The 22,120-nt window shown below is 37.9% G+C and overlaps 1 protein-coding gene across 2 annotated transcripts; it reads right to left on the reverse strand.

Moving 5' to 3' along the window:
- Positions 1-42: 42 nt before the first annotated feature.
- gnb1b (guanine nucleotide binding protein (G protein), beta polypeptide 1b) lies at positions 43-21,966 on the reverse strand. Of its 2 annotated transcripts, none has more exons than XM_051897066.1 (11): positions 21,559-21,966; positions 11,528-11,635; positions 8,923-8,961; positions 8,682-8,788; positions 8,152-8,215; positions 7,186-7,348; positions 5,741-5,807; positions 5,075-5,276; positions 4,728-4,944; positions 3,937-4,052; positions 43-2,375 (listed from the first exon to the last, which is right to left on the reverse strand). In XM_051897066.1, the coding sequence occupies exons 2-10, from the start codon at positions 11,582-11,584 to the stop codon at positions 3,946-3,948; spliced, it is 1,023 nt and encodes a 340-aa protein (XP_051753026.1). In that variant the 5' UTR covers positions 11,585-11,635; positions 21,559-21,966; the 3' UTR covers positions 43-2,375; positions 3,937-3,945. The 2 variants fall into 2 exon arrangements, with proteins under 2 accessions (XP_051753026.1, XP_051753025.1); XM_051897065.1 differs by having other exon boundaries at positions 3,909-4,052; positions 21,559-21,965.
- Between the last annotated feature and the right edge of the window lie 154 nt (positions 21,967-22,120).

The following is a 22,120-nucleotide window of genomic DNA, read 5'->3' on the forward strand; positions in this document are numbered from 1 at the left end:
TCTGCTGTCGCAAACTCTCTAGCAAAACATCAGCACATCAGAGACATCTCAAACTTGTTTTATTACATCTTAAATAACAGTACATTTTAATATAGTATCTATGTTGCATCCAGCTTTCTGTGGTACACCGACAGACTGAAATTAAATACAAAAGGTGAGATAGGGAGTGCTGAGATCTACAGTTATTAATGAAGAGAGAAAATAAGGGGAATCCATTTTAATTGAACTGCAATTAATCTTTACTGGTGGCAGCACACACAAATACATCACAATTATTGTACATTATCGCAGAGAAAGGAAAAAAAAAAACAATAAAAAAAGTCACAACTATTAAAGAAAGTGCATCTGTTTACAGTGGAAAAAGAACAGAAGACTCTGCCATGTCAGATGCCATTTCAAAACGTTTAAAGAAAAGCCAAAAGATTTTCTCGTAATTTCCAATCGATTTAGAAAACTCACGCGAAGGTTTTTCGAGCGTCTCAAACGGGACATTTCGTAACTGTTGTTTAATTTGGAATAATTTCTGGAAGCATGGCCATGATTTACAGGTCGTCTGCAGGAAATATACGTCGTTTCTCCCTCGCGATTTCTCACATAGGTGCATAGCTTTGCCAGTGAAAGTAAAGGATGTATGCACAGCATGTCTAAAACATTTGGAATCAACGTTTCAATGGTCAAAATTTCTGTTTCGTATCGGTTTCGCCGTCCCAGTGGAGGTAAGTGGGCCTAAAGACGTCAGCGCCTGTTTAAGCAAATTCTACAGCATGCGACTACGTTAATTCATGGCAGATGAAATAAAACGCTTAACTTAAAAATTTCAGAATTATCATTATTTTCAGACATTGATTTGTACAACATTTCATTCACATAGTAGTAACTGTATTTCCAAGCACAGACAGGGCTATCTGTTCTCTCTCTCTCTCTGGAACTGGGCTAAAATAAAAAGTAAAAGGTTCCGTTTTTCCAAACACCGATCCCGACACCACTGAAAAAGATCAAAACATTCCCCACCCAACCTCCCACCGACGAAAACAATCCCAAAAATCGGAATTAAAGCCAAAAGCTTAAAGTAACTGAGGAAAAAGTATAAACGTAAGACCAGAAGATAAGCTAAGGGGTTAGTCTGAACAGTTTTTAATCCAATGAAAGAGAGGATTGTATTTTTTGTGTGTTTTTTCAGTTTTTTTGTACTTTTTTTGTGCATTTTCTACATTAAAATTAGCATTCAATGTGATTAACGGCATGTGCTTGGTTAGTTAACGCTTAAAACGTTAGTCAAGTTTCTTATTGTGCAAACAAAGCTGTGACGAGACTGGAAAGAAACATTAGCTAGGATATAATGCTGCATTCGCGTGCAAGTCGGATACCCATATTTACAACGGCCATTCGTAGATAAATGAAGCGAGTACCTCGGACTCTCAGAAATGGCAAAGTATTTAAAAGAGATATGGCATTTTTATGGCATTTTCTTTTTTCTTTAATGACAAAAGACCAGGATTCACACTGAAAGATAACTAATGCACAGGATCATGATTACAGTTTTAGAAAGCTAGGGCTGTTCTTATTAGCCGGTAATCGGCAGTAACCCAGTGACCGTTAACAATCGGAACAGATTACAGGTGAATGCTGTCTGGGGCCGCCCAAAAATATGAATATTAAGCTTTCACAAGAGGGCATGTGGACTTTTCCTCTCGCTCGAGTCACGTTCATGAAAACTACACAACCTCTAGAGCAACCTAGTGCACATGAAAATAACAAAACACATGATTGGCATCTTCAAAAAAAAAAAGCTGCTCTTCCATCCTGGTCTAGTTTCAGCATTTTACATGACTTTTCATGTCGTTTTCACATGGTTTTATAATAACAGGATTAAAAGATTTTACTAATCAGAAACATATCTAAACATAAAAAACAGGTGGGAAAAATATCTAGAAGATGAACTATTAGATAAAAGGAACAAAAAAAAAAAAAAGAGAAGGGAAAAAAAAAAAAAAAATAAGAGTTAAATAATTTGTACAATTACACTCCAACATTTGCTTTCTAGACACATGATACATAAGCGTGGGATGATAGTGTTTTGTGTTTTCTCTTACAGGGTGACACAGAATGGTCCGAGAGGGAATGCAAGTTATTCATTTGATACCACGGGAATTCTTCTTTTTTTTTTTTCTTTTCTTTTTTTTTTTAAGCTGGGTGATAAAACAAATTGTGCTCTTCTTGGTGTAGGAAAGGCATTGTTTTCCCTTAGAAGTTTTATTTCTTTTCATGGTGGTGTCAGTCAGTTTTATAAGGTGTTTTGTTGTTGACGATGCTGTGAAATTTAACATTCTAAAGTTGGAATGGTCTTCCAGTCAACTTTGGAGTTCAAATGATATCTGCGGAAAGATAAATAAAATAAAAACAATGAAGCAGATATTCATAGAATGACTTATTAGATCAGACAATTTCATATCATCTTACATTATAAATACACAAAGTAAAATTTTAACAAAGTTGTTTTAATTATATTACAAGTTGTTAAAGGCACAATATGTAATTTTTCACCACTAGAGGTCGCTTATTCAAAACAAAGGCGTAGCTTGATGACGCCTTGATTTCGCAGAATCATGGGAGGTGTTGTCTTCACGTCTACAGCCGGTGGAAAAAAATCCGATGAGAATCGGGCAGAAATCATATTCATGGATGAGTTAATGTATTACAGGATTTATTAACATTACTGTAGTATGGAGCAGGATGAGACTGAAACCCGTTGGAGCGGAGCGATTGATAATGAGAGACGAGCGCGGCACGCGGCTCGAGAGCAGTGGAGCTTTTATTATGCCGCAGACGAGCGCTTCCGCTTCTTCAGGTCATTCGTATGTGGGGTAAAGCAGCGCTGTTTATCATATTAGATACATTTGAGTGTTGAAAGTTGTTGTAATGCTACTCTGCGTTCGCTCTGCGGCTACTATGAGACACTTGTTGCACACTGCAGTAAGCTAGATTGATATTAGGCATGGTAAAACATGGTAATCACATTAAAATCAAGAAAATGAGATTTAAACAATAAGACTTACTTGAGCTATATAACATGATTAGTTTTCTGTTGATGAATGTATTCAAACAGTTGCTCACCTGTCTAATAAAACACATAATATATTAAAGCGTCTTTGGGGTTTCCATGGTTTCTACAAAATAAAACCGGAAATCGAGGGTAACACAGATAGGCGACGCACGGACATGGTCCGTGTCCTGGTTAAAATTCCTTATTTCTCTGGATTTAAACTTTCTTGGAAACATTTGGGATAATGCAAGTACATAAGTCAACAAAATATGTAACTCTTTTCTAGTGGTTTATTGATATTTTAATCCAAAAATGTACATATTGTGCCTTTAAAACAGAAACTAAACATTTATTTAGAAATAAATTACTTCTTTAGATCAGACATCCCCATATGATCTTACAATATAAATACGCAAATGAAAATTTAAATGTTTGAATTACAGTACATAACAAGAAATTTAAGCTGAGAACTGAGCATTTACACTAATTTATTTAGAAAGAAATCTTTAGATAGCTGAAGTTTTTAGATCATACAACTTCATGTAATCTTACATTACAAATATACAAATTAAATTTTAACTAAGAAATGAAACGCAGAAACTAAACTCATTCATTTAAAAATAAGTCTTTAGAGAACAGAAACTTTTATTTGTCTACAGCAACTTCACATGGTACCAAATTGGGTTACAAGAAATTAAAATAAAGTTGCAAAAAATGTGGGTGTTTTACATATCGGTCCTCTGATCTTCACTAACGCATTGCCAAAAATAGCAGGAGGTAGTATGAGGACACATTTACATGCTGTGTAAAACACAAAGTATCACTTGTTTGTTGTTAGGTTGTGCTGGAAGAGGCTGATTCTTACTGTATTGGACATGTTGTATTGAAAGCACCTTCAGCGTTCAGTTCCAGATCTTGAGGAAGCTGTCCCAGGACCCTGTAGCCACTGCCATACCGTCATCGGTTACACCCAGACAGCTTACTCGGTTGTCGTGGCCAGCCAGCACACCTGAAAAAGTCCAAACGTCAGTAAACCATAAAGTGAAAGTGACGTGTAGCCAAGTATGGTGCCCCCATACTTTCGGAATTTCGCCCATCCAAGTGCGCACAAACACAGCAGTGAGTATTACACACACACACACACACACACACACACACACACACACACACACACACACACACCCGGAGCAGTGGGCAGCCATTTTTGCTCTGGAGCCCGGGGAGCAGTTAGGTGCCTTGCTCAAGGGCACCTCAGTTGTGGGTAATGAGAGTGGAGGGCAGGGCTGTTCATTCACTCCTCTCACCTACATTTCTTGCCGGTACTGAGACTCGAACCCGCGATCTTCGGGTTACAAGTCCGACTCTCTAACTGATGACTTAAAATGTTACATATGAACATATGAAGGCTTTAAAATGTGGACCGTTTATCAACAGCCTGCTTATACTGTGCAAGTTGGCGTATGCAAAACAGACAAACCAATGTGGCGTGTTAACAAGCAAGCACTGAACCATATGTAAAAACACCATTGTGTGTGTGTGTGTGTATGTATGTATGTGTGTGTTTAACAGTATGGTGAGTCTGTTTGCTTTCAGGGCAGTCACTAGACAACATGCCACTGATAGTAACTATTACTAGCATATGTTTGCAGACATTTTTTGTGCCATCTGTGTGTGCTTATCTCACCAGCACGGTCGGCCTTGAGGGTGTCCCACACGTTGCAGTTGAAGTCGTCGTAACCAGCGAGCAAGAGGCGACCGCTCTTTGAGAAGGCCACAGAGGTTATGCCGCATATGATGTTGTCATGGGAGTAGACCATGAGCTCCTGGTCGGCGCGCAGGTCAAACAGGCGGCAGGTGGCGTCATCAGAGCCGGTGGCAAATGCGTTGCCATTGGGGAAGAACTGCAGGGGGAATGTGAGCTCTTTATAGATTCAATTCTTCAGGAAATCACATGCACTAAATCACCAATTCTTAAGAATACAGCATCTAGATTTATTCTATTGCTAGTCAAAATGAGGCAGGAACACTCACACAGATGGCATTGATGTCCGACTCGTGGCCAGTGAAGGTCTGTCTGCACATGCCCTCACGGATGTCCCAGAGTTTAGCAGAGGCATCACAGGCCCCTGACACGAACAGCCTGGTGTCTGGAGCCAGAGACAGACTCATCACGTCACCAGTGTGACCTGCAAACGTGGTCGTCTGCTGACCGGTCTCTATGTCCCAGAGAGCACTGCAGAACAGATCACAACATTCCCATTTAGATGCTTCAAAAAAACAAGGTCCATTCATTGTGTAATTGAGAAATCAAAACACATGTAGAAACTAACTGCAAAATTTCAGAGCCAAAACACCTAATAATAAAAATAAATAAAATATATCTATCAAATAAAAATAAGAAATAGACAAGAATAGACAGATTTAACCTACAATCTAAATGGGACCTTTTAATAGGAGAAAAATCAAGTGGTAAAAGAATGCACACACATTATAAATACAAAGCTTAGGTAATTTAAATGAATAACGTGAAATATTTTAATTAAAATGTATAACAATCTGATTCCTGACTTAATTGTTTAAAAAAGTAAAAATATCCATGTTAAACTTAATAGCAAAATTCTTTCCTAATTGCAGATATGAACTTTGCTATCTGAGATATCCGATTTGGGCTGCTGGGATACAGTTCCTCACACTCACCAGGTGGTGTCGCCAGAACTTGTAACAATCTGGTTGTCATCAAGGAAGCGGCAGCAAGAGAGGTATCCTGTAGATTGGAGGAAGTTTAATGCACATCTGTCACAAACATGATTCCAAACAAATATTTCTCCCCAAAAATGTTAAGAAATTAATTATATGTTGCTTAAAAACCAAAGAATATCTATGAATGAACAAAATGTCATTGTGTGGAGGATGATTTATATTGCTTTATTACACTGAGAATCTGTAGGGGAAATGTGCTGAATTGATGCAGAAATGAAAAATATTATGAAGAAACAACAAAAACCTTAAATGGTCTAAAAATAAACTATTTTATTTAAATAAAATATATTTTCCTTTATTTCTTTTGATTTAGGGGTGAAATATGACCTAGGCAGACCCGAACAGGAGTGCATTATGTAATCGCTGATGCTCTCATTAAAGGATTAGTTCACTTCTGAATGTCAACCAAGATGTTCATGTCTTTCTTTCTTCAGTTGAAAAGAAATTAAAGGATTTTGAGGAAAACATTCCAGGATTTTTCTCCATATAGTGGACTTCAGTGGGGTTCACTGGGTGGAAGGTCCAAATGTCAGTTTCAGTGCAGCTTCAAAGAGCTCTACACGATCCCAAACAAGGAATAAGGGGTCTTATCTAGCGAAACAATCTGTCATAAAAAAAATAAATAAATAATAATAATAATAATAATAATTTATATGCGCCACACATATTAAAAAGGTCACGTGTGACGTAGGCGAAAGTACCGCGGTAGGGCGAAAAACTAATCTAATTTTCTCCTCCAACTTCAAAATCTTCCGATATCGTTGTTTTACCTTTTTTTGTAAAGGCCATTTGGCTTAATCTTTGCACGTTTGTTTTGTAGACACTGGATCAATACTTCTGCCTACGTCACACATAAAACTTCGTAACGTGATTACGTCATGCGTGCGGATTGCAGAGCTAGTGCAAGATGAGCATTTGTAGTTAAAAAGTATATACATTTTTTATTTTTATTTTTTTAGAAAATGACCGATCGTTTCTCTAGATAAGACCCTTATTCCTCGTCTGGGATCGTGTAGAGCCCTTTGAAGCTGCACTGAAACTTGACATTTGGACCTTCAACCCGTTGAACCCTGTTGAAGTCCACTATATGGAGAAAAATCCTGGAATGTTTTCCTCAAAAAAAAACAAACAAACATTTCTTTTCGACAGAAGAAAGACAAACATCTTGGATGACATGGGGGTGAGTAAATTATCAGGAAATTTTCATTCAGATGTGAACTAATCCTTTAAGGTCGATCAGATGAGATCTATTTAAAATGGTGCAAAAACACCAGTGCAGATTCACTGCTTAATTGCAGCTTTGCCAAACACCAAACCTTGTGTACATTCACAAGAGCCAAGAATGGGTGTGTGAAAGTGTTTCGGGAGGACACGTCCTGTACCTGTGTGTCCGGCCAGCTCGCGGCTGACACGTACGTTCCCCTCGCGAGTCTTGAGGCTGTAGATGGAGCAGATGTTGTCTAGGCCTCCACAAGCAACGTAATTCCCTGAAGGAGCGTAGGCACAGGTCATCACCCAGGAGGAGCGCAGAGGAATGGCGTGGACCTGAAAAGCAACACATGAATGCTCAGGAAGTGACATATGGAAGAGGGCAGGAAGTAAGAAAACTGTCTTTAAAATAGCTAATCATCACAGCTTCTAGATTAGTTCCTGTTAGGGCAAGATGTGCACTATTTATAAGGACATATCAGAAACTAGATCTTTACAAAATGTAAGTGCTTGCCCATGCGAAAACTGTGAAACTCATTTGCAAAAATGTGTGAGCATTTTAGGTTTCAATCATGGCCATCCTGCAACATCTGCACAACAGGTTACAAAGTTAAAGGTATAGTTCACCCAAAAATTCTGTCATTAATTATTCACACGTGTCGTTCCGAACATGCAAGACTTTCGTTCATCTTCAGACCACAAATGAAGATCTTTCTAATGAAATCTAAGAAGCTCAACTGTACTTACTTGACGTGTGAGAACAAACCTCATCGAAAGTCTTACGGGTTTGGAACGACATGAGGGTGAGTAATTAATGACAATTTTCCCTTTATATAGTTTAAGTAATAGTGATGCTTAGTTTGTGGCAATTAATTAGGGAAAATAAATAGGAATGCACTGATATAAAAAGTCAATTATTTTAGTGTTCTTTTTTATGTGGTTGAAAATTAAGACATTTATATTAAGATTAAAATGTGTACATTATTAAAAGAGCTCTCTCTATCTATCTATCCATCCATCTATATATATATAAAAAGCAAATATGGCCAATATCCATCTCTATAAAAGGTGGAGCAACACTGAAAAACTGATACTGAAATTCTCTATATGAAATCAAATGAAAATGAAAATTATCATACCTTATTTGTGGTATAACTGTCCCAAATAATGAGTTTACCATCCTGGGAGGCACTGACAAGCAGCCTGCACAGAAAACACAAGATGGCAGGTAAGTGGGGTTTACATCATGAGACCGTTAAACCCTATAGGGAACGCAAAAGTAAAAATCACAGCTTGTGATCACAACTACAATCAGGAGAATTGTCTCCCAGAACAATCTCAAACTATTCCCAGCACCATTCAGCACAAAAATGTACAGTTATGGATTTTTCTTGGCTGTAGCTATAATAGTAACAACACGCTTAGTCATAACACCTACTTACAACCATCAGTCACCGCCTACACAAACACAATAAAAGAACATGATTCAATGCAATAGGGATAGCGTGCAGTAGCCACCACACGAGCCATGAACCCGTCCACCCTCACAGCGAAAGGGAAACCCCTCGGTGTGTCTCACTGATGTATAAGGATGTTTTTAAATGGCCTGCGAAAAAGGTCAGGTCATCATGCAAATAACGTGACTGAGCTGTTCTGAAATATGCTGTACCTGGAATCGGTGCCCCAGTGCATGGCATAAATTTTAGCCAAATGTCCTCGCAGTGTTCTTCTTGTGCGCATCTGGATTCGGCCAACAGGGTCGATGTTGGCTGTGATCTGAAAATGCATGTGCCAATTAAAAAAATATATTCACACACAGATGGCAGCGGTATGGGAATTAATTCATTTATTTAAATTAGGGTCACTTAATTAGAATAAAACATGGTTTCTTTACATGTGGAAGCACTTACCTGTGATAGTGTGGCATCTGCACAAGCTTTCCTTGCATCCTACAAAAAAAGAAAATGAGAAACCCAGTTTAGATGCTGTGGAATGAGGCATTATTTCATGATTGGGTAATAAACAAAACATTTATGGTTAAAGGAATAGTTCACTTTCAAATAAAATGTTCCTGATAATTTACTCACCCACATGTCATCCAAGATGTCCATGTCTTTCTTTCTTCAGTCGAAAGGAAATTAAGGTTTTTAATAAAAACATTCCAGGATTATTCTCCTTATAGTGGACTTCAATGGTCTCCAAACAGTTGAAGGTCAAAATTACAGTTTTAGTGCAGCTTCAAAGGGCTTTAAACGATACCAGACGAGGAATAAGGGTCTTATCTAGTGAAATGATCGGTCATTTTCTAAAAAAAAAAAAAAAAGAAAAAAAGAAATGTATGTGCTTTATAGGCACAAATGATCGCATCACAAGTGCTTCCACCAGAACACGATTCCGTACTCTTCAAGAAGCTTACGCTGAATGTCCTACGCCTTCCCTATTCAACTTACAGAAAAAACGGAACTGGCGCCGCGTTCGTTCCGTAAGTTGAATAAGGAAGGTGTAGGACATTCAGCGTAAGCTTTTTGAAGAATACGGAATCGCGTTCTGGTGGAAGCACTTGTGATGCGATCATTTGTGCCTATAAAGCATATACATTTTGATTTTTTTTAGAAAACGACCAATCGTTTCGCTAGATAAGACCCTTATTCCTCGTCTGGTATCTTTTAAAGCCCTTTGAAGCTGCACTGAAACTGTAATTTTGACCTTCAACCGTTTGGAGACCATTGAAGTCCACTATAAGGAGAAAAATCCTGGAATGTTTTCATCAAAAACCTTAATTTCTTTTCGACTGAAGAAAGGAGGACATGGACATCTTGCATGACATAGGGGTGAGTAAATTATCAGGAAATTTTTATTTGAAAGTGGACTAATCCTTTAATGTTTTGTATATAATAACCATAGAGTAACATGAGATATGTTGTAACAGTGATGTATATAAAAGCTTTGTTCATATAATCCATTAATTAATCCATTAATGACCAATTAAGTTTGATTTAATCATTAATTAATCGATTATGGATAAAAGGTTATAGATTTGAGAGACACATTTGGCAATTTTAGTCTAAAACATAAGAGCAAAATAGCTGAGGATCGGTAAACATCTCTGAGATAATATGTAAAGCGGCTTGATGGAGGAAGTATCGAGTGTAAATTCTTTCTGGAACTCTGAGGAATGAGAACAGTACAGTTACAGTAAAGGCTCTTCCTGCATTGTGTAAACTGTGTAAACAAGTGCGGTCTTTATTTAAATGTCTTTTGGTTATGAAAATACTTCTGAATAACAGAGACTACCAGGTAATCAGGTTGTACAAAACAAAAACAAACAAACATCCAATTAAAAAGTTGGAATTGAAATATGTCTAGTTTTAAAATAGCTGATATTTTAAATACAATCGATGTGTCAAAATCTCCGATTATGAATATGAGCATTACTTTTCTTTAGTGTCTTGGTGGTCCAAATTTACTGCCCCCTTTCAACCTGGAATCTAGTCGATACTCAACTTAAAATCCCCCTGTAATCAGTAATTTTATCCCTTAAAACTCATCTTTGATCACCAAAATGACACTTTTAAACATTTTTTCCTGGAAAAAAAAAAAAAAACATTTTCTTCATGCCTTAAAATAGCTTGAATGTATCTCTATGAATATGCTAATTAGCCCTGCCTCAACCCATTTACACAAGCTCAGAGATCCACTCTGTCAACTTACTGAGGTAAACACTGCGCAATGGTATCGCTCTTTACAATGTCGGACACATAACTGTAATTAGTATGATTAGCATTTGCTTGACTACATTATCAAACAGCTAATAATATGCAGCTAATGTTACACAAACCATGTTCATGTTTGCCATCTCAAAGTCAGACAGCAGCCTTAGAAACGCTTTGTACGAGAAACTCAAAATGTCAATGGAGAAAGTTCATCATAACATCTCATACACCCGCTATATTGCTAAATCTACCCGATTTTTCATATCAACAGAAAAATATACCGGGATAACCAGGCATTGCTTCAGATCGGTCATAGTTAATGATATGCTAAAGCCGCCGGTACGTTAATTGGTTACAAGGTAGTTTGCGACGTCAGAAACATCAGCGATTTCAAACCGCGTTTTTAAAACTGTCTTTAGATCACTGCCGTTTTAAAGAGAAAATACTCAGCAATAGTGTTGACTTATGAATTTGCATGGTTTGTCTTAAAAGCATATTAAAAACACCACATAGACATATAAACAATATTAAAAACATGATTTTCACCACAGGGGAACTTTAAAATGTTTTGGTAAAAGCAGTCAGGCTGAATAATCAACAGATATTTGGCCATTTTCAAAACTAATAAGTTGATATTGACCAGGCCAATCCATTAGTAGATACTGACTGTGTAAGATTACTGGACATTTAGAGTAGATATTTAGAACATTTTGTTTATATAATGTTTAATAACTATTCATTTAATATATACACAAGATATTTATTTAATATATATTTATATATAAGAGAGAGAGGTTCTCACTCTGATCTGGTTCTTCAGCTGCTCGGCCTCCTGGCGTAACTGGTCCAGTTCACTCATTTTCCTCTTCTAAAGCTCTGCCTCACTCCTACTGCCGGGACACTTTCTGATCTGTAGCAGAGAAAAAGAAAGGGGGAAAAAAACATTCAGGCTCCAATTCCATTGTCACTTTGAGACTATCAATTAACAAAAGCCTGAACTTAATTGTGCATATTTCTAGTTTTCAAACATGTTACTTCCTACTATATAACAGTCTCTGTGCATCAGATATGGAAACACCCATATCATTTAACTGATATCACATGCTAGCTTCATCTACAAGAGGAATAATCACTGCCTTTACCATGTCATGAACCATTGGTTAATGGACTGGCTAGTGGATTGTTTATCAATACACAAGGGTGTAAATCAAGATCCCACCCCACCACATTAGCTACTGAAAGCAACCAAAGAACCATTTCCTCTTGTGGTGAAATGAGTTGCTGCTCCTTAATGAAAAATGCAGAAGTACAAAAAGAACAACAGAAAGAAACGAGCAGTGATTCGGTCCTTTTATTATGTCCATAATCAGCAAGGGGAAAAAAAACAACAACCTTATCCTAAACTCAAGCATTAAAAAATGAAATGGCATTTTACTTCCAAAATGTGACAAATTATGAGTAAAACAGGATATTCAATGAGAATGTAGGACAGGACTCGATTTTATCCATTGGGAATTGATTGGATGATGAAAACTGGGTGCTACATCCAAGAATGGGGTCATGTGGTTGTAAGAAGGGATGAAAAAAAGAGGGCTTGATGACATCAGCTGAAAAGGAAAGTCATTTCAAAGGCGGAGCAATTTAAATGTACAATTATGGAGACCAGGAAAGTAAAAAGGGTCATTTTAATTTCATCCAAAAGACTAACAGCTAGCATTAAAGGTTAATATGCTGCAATGTCCTTACAAGCAACTATTGTTTATCTAAACAAAGTGCTGGTTTCCAGCTTGAAATGCTGATTCCATTCCTTAATAATAACCAGACGCACTCTGAAACCCTTACAGCCTGTCCGTTTTAATCTTGATTTAGAGCAAACGCACTCGACCGACAACAGTGAGCCCTTCTAGGCCAGATCTCATCCTATTAGCGTTCCGAGCCCATAGCCGTGTTTTCACACCCCTCTCTCTCTCTCTCTCTCTCTCTCTCCACAGTGTCATTGACATAATCCTGGGACACGCTTGATTCAGCTCCTTCAGGCAAATCCAGTTAAGACACACCGGGGACACTGATCGGAAGAGCAGCACCTATCCTGCTGACCCAAATCCTTCATACGCTCAGACAAACGGCTGATGAAGGCAGCTGTTTTAATGGGCCATCGGAGTGTATGCATCTAACGCTGGAGAAAGGCAGCTAATGATGGGATTAATTTTAGAGGTACGTGAAGAGCATGGAAAGGATCTGTTTGCTGCAAGAGATGCAATGATGGACAACAAACGTTTTAAGTTAATGCATGTATAAATGTGGCACGCTCACGGGTACGCACTCTTGAAGATTTGGATGAGCAACCAAGGCCACGTTGGGTATATGGTCTATTCATTTAAGTACATATTACTTCTGATAGTACTTTAAAGTGCTGGTGCATAGAAAAAAAAAGAAAAAAAAAAAAGACAATTTTTGTTCTGGCCATCAAGAAACTACAACACTTTCATTTTTTAAATGCATCGATTTGCAGGTATTTAGCAGACAAATGAACAACTCAAACAGTCCATTGTTTAGTCAATTAATAAAAAAAAATGCTATTTTGTACATCCCAATAATGTTTTAATGTTCTACAAAAGGTTGAATTGACCATTCTAGGCCAACGTTATATGACCTACTTGAAAAATGACTTGTAATTCAAATATAGAACAATTTGCAGCAGCATAATATCTTGATTCTCAAGTAGCTGTCATCTTTTCCATTAGCCTGGTCTTAGTTGTCCTGATTGAGCAAGATGTATGCAGGTTCAAGCTTGAGCAAAGACAGTCCAGATGAACATCAAGACCAAGGAAAGGCTAAGAGGAGAAAGGATGAAGAAATAATGACAATCACACACTATTCAAGCTGAATGGGTCAGCTGAGGACCATCAAGCGATGATCAATACGTTTGAGTGAGATTAGCACCACATAGCAGAGAAGCCACACATATGCTTGTTACTCCCAGATGTCTGTGGTCAGGCAATCTAACCGGAGCACTAAAAACTTGGTTGGATCCATTTCCTGTAATTGCCATTGCCCTCTGGTGCATTATGCCATGTCCTAATTGTGAAATCAACGGTTCCATGTTTGAAATGTGAAAGTTAGCTGTGTGAACGAGCAAGGCGGATACGTTAAGATTTTTTGAGTTTGTCACCCAACGAAATAATTAAGCACCTCATGTAGGCGTTTACCTGGGTGAACAATTGATTAAAAATGGGTTTAGAAAGTTACATGCAGAGCAAACATAGTTTAAAAACTGATAAAGAAGACAACAGACAAGGAAACATACTTTAAATTGGATACAGTCCAAGCTTACAGAAACAAAATATTGAAAAGTATGTTGAAGACAACAAGTAATTTTACTTCCTGCTACGGGCTGACAAATTCCCGAGATGCCAGAATCACTGTAATGTGGCAGAGACCTTTAAAAGTTCCTTAAAGTTTCAGGTTATACTCTGAATTTCTTACCTTATGTGGCTTGCACAAGGCTCCTTGTGTTTGACAGCCAGAAAATGTTTCTCTTGGTGAAAGTCTTATCCTTTCCTATACACTTGCTTCCTCCTGATTGGCTGACCTCTTAAACGGGCCTGCATCAAGACAATACGCCTAAGTCCTCTAATCTTGCTGATCAAAATGACATGGTTACAAAAGGTAAGTCCCTCACCTCACCTTCAGTTCTCTTCTAACAGAGCAACTACACAACCCAACATGAATACTTCCAGAGAGGGAGCAATATAGAAAGTCTGGTGGATATAGATACCAAACAATGGACGATATCATAAATGTATAATTTATTATATTTTTATAATTTTGTGGAAAAATAAACCAGAATATGAAGAGTCTACTGCTTGAATTGTAAGGAGAGAAAAAACACAAATATTATGGGCTTTCCAATACCAACAAAATCAGGCTAATGCCAATAACCCCCTGACTGATATTGGAAAAAAACTGACATTGCGATATTTAGTTTTTCTGCGATATGAAAATTTCAATTACTTGAATAGCTCTATTTAGAAATAATAATTCTAAAATGATTGGTGTGATCTTGTAGAGGAAAGCATCTGAATAGAAAATAATAAACAAATTGCAAGCATAGAAAGACAGTAAGGAAAAGAACAATGCTTTATGTTTTTCAGTTAAGTCTAACAGCATTTAGTAGGCTTGTTACGGTAGTTGGTGTTACTGGTGTTCAGTCGCAACACTGGTTTCACCACTTGCCCACAGTGGCAAATTTTTTCAGTTTAACACGTTAAAAATATTTAATGCAATTAACGCAGTTTCCGTTTTTCTGCGTTATATGATCAAGCTCTTATTCATGCAAATGCTTTTAAACCATTTAAGCGCGACAAGACAAAAGAGAACGCGCTGTCTGTGAATGTCCTGCCTATGTGATACACACAACGCGCGCCAGTATTGAGTTCTCTTCTGCGCTTGAACGAACCATAACACACACAAATTATGCCAAAATGTCTGTTTTGTCGAGTGTCCTCATAAGAGCAGTCTTAAATTAGTTAAATTAAGTCTTAAATGAACAAAGATTTGTGAAAAAAATGGGACGCGTGTCAGATTCGCGTGGTGTGCAGCAGCGGCAGATCTTAAAGTGTCATCAAAGCACAAAGGTCAGAGAGAGAACTACTCACTGCTCTTGACTAAAGAACTTAAACATTCTGTTCCTTATTTATTTGGTTCCAAGGTTTGATTTTCAGTTTTTTTATATAAACGCTGTGTAAATTAGCCTATTGGTTATTTTGTATTAGGCCTAGCGTGGTGTATTCTTATTTGTTTTGTTAATAAATGTTTTTTGTTTAATATAAGAGTGTTTGTCGTTGTACTGTTGTTGTGTTTTTCAGTAAGAATAATAACCCACCATTCAAGCAATTGCCGCTAATTTGAAAGTGAAAGTAAAATGCACATGGCTGCACACGGCCACACCAGCATTCATAAGTGATTTAAAAAAAAAAAAAAAAAAAAACGCCCCACGGTGACACTGGTATTACCAGTGTTGTCACGTCAATTAACCGGTGGGAAAATTCTCACCATCACATCCCTAGCATTCAGGTACAGAAATTGAATAATCAAATGTAAAATAACACTACATTGGTCTTCACTGTACAAAATTAAATATAACTTAATTTTTGTTAAAGCTACAAAAGTGATTTTCTCTTTGTATTTCATTGTTTGATTAACATTAATGACACAGACGGCAGCAGGTTTATTAGGCTGCTGTCACTTTAAAGGGTCATGAAACCCTAAACTAAATTTTCTGAGATTTTAACAGAGGTATGCGTGTTGAACATCATTGATTTCAATGTTAGCATCTGTTAGATTTAATTGTAGGGGGAAGGTGGTTAATTTTGAGATTTTTTCCGCTATGTTCATCTTCCAGGTTTAAAATCTACACTGTGCCCACGTCACAGGCTGTGACGCGTCGGTGTCTCATAATTATTAATGAGACTGAGTTTTTTTTTTTTAATCCTATGAGAAGACACCGTCTCTTAATTATTCAGGTCACCACCTGGTCCTTTCAAATGACACATGTCAAACTGTTAGATCGCGCAGTAGATGAGAGAGACGTTCATGGGTCGCAAGTGTTTGTTTTCGTGGTGTAAATGTTCGGGTGTGTTGCATGGCTTTCCCCGCGATACTGCTAGGGCTAGACTGCCTGTGGGCGGTTGGTTGGCCACCAACTACCGACACATCGAAACTGTTTGTGTTTAGCAAGCATTTTTCTCAAGAGAGCTACGATAAGGGGAGAAAGGTGGACTTCGGCCTTATTCATCCTCTGACAGGCGCTTCTAACAGTGAGATCGCATACAATAAGCTAGAGATGCATTAATGGATCCAAAAGGAGTGTTTGATTTTGCTTTGTAAGAGTTTCTGCGTCGCACAAGTTCACTTCAATATCTGTCTTCGACACAAACGCGATCTTTATGGCTCTTTAACCGATCAAACGGCTTATAAAAACACCGCAAAATGAATCTCAAAACTTATCAAAGATGCAACAGAGTGTTCGTATTCGATGCATTTGTGTTTTTATTTGTGTATTAAATTATAGCAAATACCATGTGTATATTGTGTTGCATGTAATAGTAATTTGCAGCGTGCATTTGTCGGAAGCTTTATACTTTTAATGAGAGCAAAATAAAACTGTCTTGCCGTGTTGTCAGTCTCCCCTCATCCCCCTCCACTCCGCAGCTTAACCACGCCCACTTCTGTAGCATTTTTCAAAACTGTGGTGAGAACTGACTGCTGCTGAAACAGGGGGTTTCATGACCCTTTAAGACTGAATGCACAGATCCAATAATGATACATATCCGTTTTCTTTCTCAGCTGAGAAACGTTCGCTTAAAGATGCAGTGTGTAAATTTTAACGGCATCTAGCGGTGAGGTTTCGAATTTCAACCAACGGCTCAGTCCACCACTCACCCCTCCCTTTCAAACCACATAGAGAAGCTACGGTGGCCAACAAAGGACAAAGATGTCATCGTCTGAGACAGAAGAGAGTAGCCAGTCAAGCAAAAAAAGAGCAGTTTGTCTGTTTAGGGCTACTGTAGAAACACTCACAGAAAACAGCACGCAAGTTCCAAAAATTAGTTCCCTTTCACGTCGTCTTGTGCTCGATTGGCTTACAATTGCTTGAATGTTTAAACTGACAGGATCTGAAACACGTGCAAATGATAAACTTTCACTCTATGATGGTTAAACTTTGCAACTGACCCTTCGCAAAGACCCACCCCCCCTTAGTTACTGTCGTTACGTCCAACAAGCCAGTGAAAAATACACTGCGGAGCAAAGAGGACACTGACAACGTGCCGGCAGACAAGACAGAGGAGGTTATTTTTGGTATAAAACCAAGTCTTAGCTTTCAAATTATAATAAATACCATTTTGTGCCTCTTTAATGTGTCGTGACAGATCGCTGTAGCGACTCAGTTCAAGCAACATGTAAACCGATCATCTCTTCCTAGTTATTGCACGAAATAAACATGAATGAACATCAGAATCAGAAGGCGTGTCAATACACCATTTTTCAAGTTCAAGTCTACTGTCAATCAAACTCCCAGTGAAGGGTGAATTATTCTGCAAAAGCATGTGCATTTCGAACCGTCGGCCTACGATCCCTATAGTTTGCGACATGACTATCACGGATGCATACATCGCAATATTGATGCTAAAGCGATATATTGTGCAGCCCTACAGAAAAGGTAATTAACATGAATATATAGTTAAAAAATAAATGATTTTTTTAAAACTGCATAGAAAGTCTACAGGTTAAACTGAAAAACAAGACCCTGATATTACATATTCAATATTGTATTAATCAGACAAATGCAAATATTTATTAAAAAAACAAAACAAAAACAAATGTACAGCTGAAAAAATTTATAATTGTTAATTTACTACAGGAGAGAAAAAAAACCCTACATGAACTGCAAAAAATAAACTCAGATATAACAGCTGACCTAATCAAAGTAACACTGATCATTTTTAAAGAGTAAAACTAAATGAACAGTTGATGACAATTAATAACTGTTTATTTTCATTGAAAACAAGACATGGAAAAAATAAGCCAGGATATTACAGGCTTACAGTATCTGTTTAAACGGGACCATGCAGATCTTTTAAAAAGAAGATTTAACATTAATAATGCTATGGTCATAAAAATATACAAACATCTAACACTGAACTACATCATGAAGTTCCAAAGCCACATCATGAGCAGGGTTCACACTTTGCCTTTTACTGTCTACTGAAATGAAGCTTCATTACATGCAATTACTGAATATTCTGTGCCAAAGGCTAGAGTATAAGATAGCACAAAGCAAAGTCAAATGGTTGAATGCATTATGGCATCAACATATGTGCTAGCAGAGCTCAATCTCACCCTCTCAACAAACACTTGATCAGAGTCAGCTGACTGCAGGACAAAAAGAGAGCTGTAAGAAATGGCCTAAAGGTGCCACTGACTGCTTATTCTCAGGTCACTTTAGGGCAACTCTTCCTTAGATCCTTTTAGAAAACATTTATTTTACCAAAACCTTTGTAATTGATCTGAAGACACTAAAACATTTTTACTTGATATAACACCTCCTGTTCTTTATTCCAAGAACTTTATTCCGTCAATTACTCCAAATGTTGAGGATGATGCGGCTTATTAAGCATTAACGGAAGAAAAATAAAATGCATATCGCTAAAGCTGGATCATAGAAAAGACAGTAACCAGCACTATCACTATCCAAGCCTGTAATCCTAAAAGCTAAAATCCATGTACAGTAAATCTGTAATCCCTCTCAGCACCACTCATGGAAAAACAGCTGTCCAGAGCTGGGCTTGCAATCTAGGAATCTGTAGAACCATCTGAATTCAACCATTTACACAACTTTTATTACTTATCTTAATGACTTTTACATATTGTTCATGCAAAAACGAAGAAAAAAAAAAATTTAGTTGCTTCAGTTTTTTTTTTTTTTTTTTTTTTGGAAAACTCCACTGCTTTAAACCATGAATTAGGAGACAGAAATATTTTATATGTACAATCTCAACATGATATCATCTGAATAACTGCATAACCAATAGATGTCAACATGAAAATGAAAAACGATATTCAGAAACTCCATTATCTGAACAGAAATCAATTTTGCCATCACACCCCTCCACTTATAGGCTTCTAAGGTGTCCAGTGGGAATCAAACTGATGCTTTTAGTTACCCACAATTGAAAAAAATAAATCAATGTGTGTGTGTGTGTGTGTATTCAATGCAAAATTGTCAAGCAAACAATGCAGATAATACATAAGACATTCAGAAGCATTATCAACATGTAAATGCATGTGGATTAAAAGCAATGCGTTAGTAAATACACCAATGTTCATTTAAAAATGAACAATGAATAAAAAAATGACAGGCATTCAATGAATGTCAGCTTCAATGAACTCAAATGAACCAACACGAATGGACAAAATGCAGGATGTTTGTCTGGCTTTGACAATTATAACATCAATATTTGCAGTGCAGTGCAACTTTGCTTTCGTCTTAAATTAATATAAACCATTTAAAATAGCATTAACGTTACATAAACAACATGCTATTGTGAGCATGACAATACAGAAATCTCTTCAAATAAAATACCAACAGAAGTGCAGAGCATTTAAAAGCACAAGTTGAGATAAAAAATGCGTTTAATGTGTCAACGATTACGTCACAGCGTACTCGAAATACTATTTGATACGCGATTATTTCACAATTCATTTCGTGTAAAATGACAAGCACAGCTTTACTGCATTAGGCGCATAACGAGATTTTAATTACAAAAATGATCAAGTTCTGCATCGAAATATTTACCAGGGCTCGTTTAGAAAACAAATCGCTGTGTTTATAGCGGAACGGTGCATTTCCTCGACGTTTCAGCGGGCTAAATCAACGGCATGCTGATATGAGTGCGGAGAGGAAAGCCGGAGAGAGAGGCTACGGACGCCATCTTGTTCTTGGGCCCCACATTGAAGAATTCATTGATTCCGTTTATTTATTCATGAACGGTGTTCCTTTATCTAAATGCCAGCCGAAGAGAAAGGCAAACTCGATCGGTAGGGGAAAAGGGAGGGGGGAGCAACATATTTATCCCATAGCCTATATTTCCCCGACCAATCCCTTAATAGTGACCTCAATACTGAGCTGCTCGCCCGTTCTTAAAATATTCCAGCAGCGATAATAAAGGCCATCAGGCTCCATTCATTTCGCGTATCTGAAGAGCTGCAGCGCTTTTTGCTGCATTACTGTGATAAATGTTGGCCGGTTCGCAGGAGAAAACACATTTAACATGTCTTTATCATCAGCAAAAGCAGTGTAGGGAGGATCGTATTGGAGCATCACTGAGATGTCGGGAAGGATGTACCTGAACAGCAAGGCCTTTTAAATAGAGACTTGAGATAGTTATTGGAATCCAATTAGGTTGTTTTAAAGAGTAGTAAAAAGCAGCAGTACACACTTAATGCAATAAAGACTAACACGTCCACGTTAAGTCGCTTAAATGCACACTGGATTTAAGGTTAAGCCATTTGGACACATAATAAATCCACTGGCACGTAAATACATAAAGAAAAACGCTCACTAGAATAGCTTATAATATTCAGCCAGATGGTGCAGATTGCACTACACAATCGGGTGAACAAATAAATGACTAAACCTTATTTACCGACTGCAATTCGATCAATATTCACATTCAGTACACGGCAATATGTTAACCAGCATTTGGCGAACAAAAATCCTCGATTCTGTAACACAGAGGAAGGCCTAGCTGGGTTAAAAAGCCGAATATTTTGCCAGCAGAAGCTCCAGTAATTAGCCAGTTAGCCTACAGACCAGACTCTCAACCAAAACCCTTATCACTCTATATCAAAATCAACCTTTATTGCTTTTTAAACACCCCTAATAACCACAAGACCGAATTCCTGCAATCCTTGGTCAGTTTAATTTCTGAGGTAACGCCGTTTTTAAGTGCTAGCAAGCTGACTCGCGCAAAACGGCCTCAAGTGAAGTCAGCCGACTTCATTCACGCTACAATGACGGAACGAGCGATTAAATGCTCTAGAAAGTCACAATAGTGAAGTATAAGCGCAAATAACCGTTTAAAATAACAGTTTTTTTGCCTGTTTGCTTGGCACTGTTGTGTATGTAAATCGGTCGGCTAGCCGCTACCTGCGCCTCACCCCACCCCCCTTCATTCTCTATGGTGACCAGCATTTTATCCAACAAATTCACCCGTTTTAAACCATATAACCTGTTCAACACACTTAAAATATTAATATAGTGTTCCATACCTGTTCTCAGTCGTAAATGGTCTTTGTTTATATGGCATTGACCGAAAAAAACGATGGTGTGGCTGTCAAATCCACGCATCAACGAACAAGACGAGCTAGCTCGCTAACTAGCAGCGGGAGAAGTACCGAATCCACTTCCACAGCGACAAAACTCGCTCCAGCGGGCGGGAAATGAGCCTGTTTGAGGGGGGTCTCAACTGCGATGAAAAATTGCAGTCATAAATGTCCGATTGGAGACTTTGGTCAACGAATAAGTCCGTCGGTGGCCACTTCCCGTTGCCTTCCTTGAAGGAGCACTTCTCTCCAGTTCAGTTCACCTCTCATCCGGCCATCAGACGGAGATGGGCGCGGTAACCCTGCAGTCTGCCCTGGGAAACCCCACGCCGCAGCGAACGAGCGAGCGGCGCTCTTACGCAGGAATGGAATTGACAAGAAACATTTTCAAGCCAGTTTAGCAACATTTGTACACACAAATGTACATTTTTGTTGGATAAGCGTCTTTTTGATTTTATTTGCATTTACTTTTTTTCCATTATACAAAATATATGTCATCAAAATCTTT

Source organism: Ctenopharyngodon idella, chromosome 6, assembly GCF_019924925.1.
Source record: "Ctenopharyngodon idella isolate HZGC_01 chromosome 6, HZGC01, whole genome shotgun sequence".
Taxonomy (NCBI): Eukaryota; Metazoa; Chordata; class Actinopteri; order Cypriniformes; family Xenocyprididae; genus Ctenopharyngodon; species Ctenopharyngodon idella.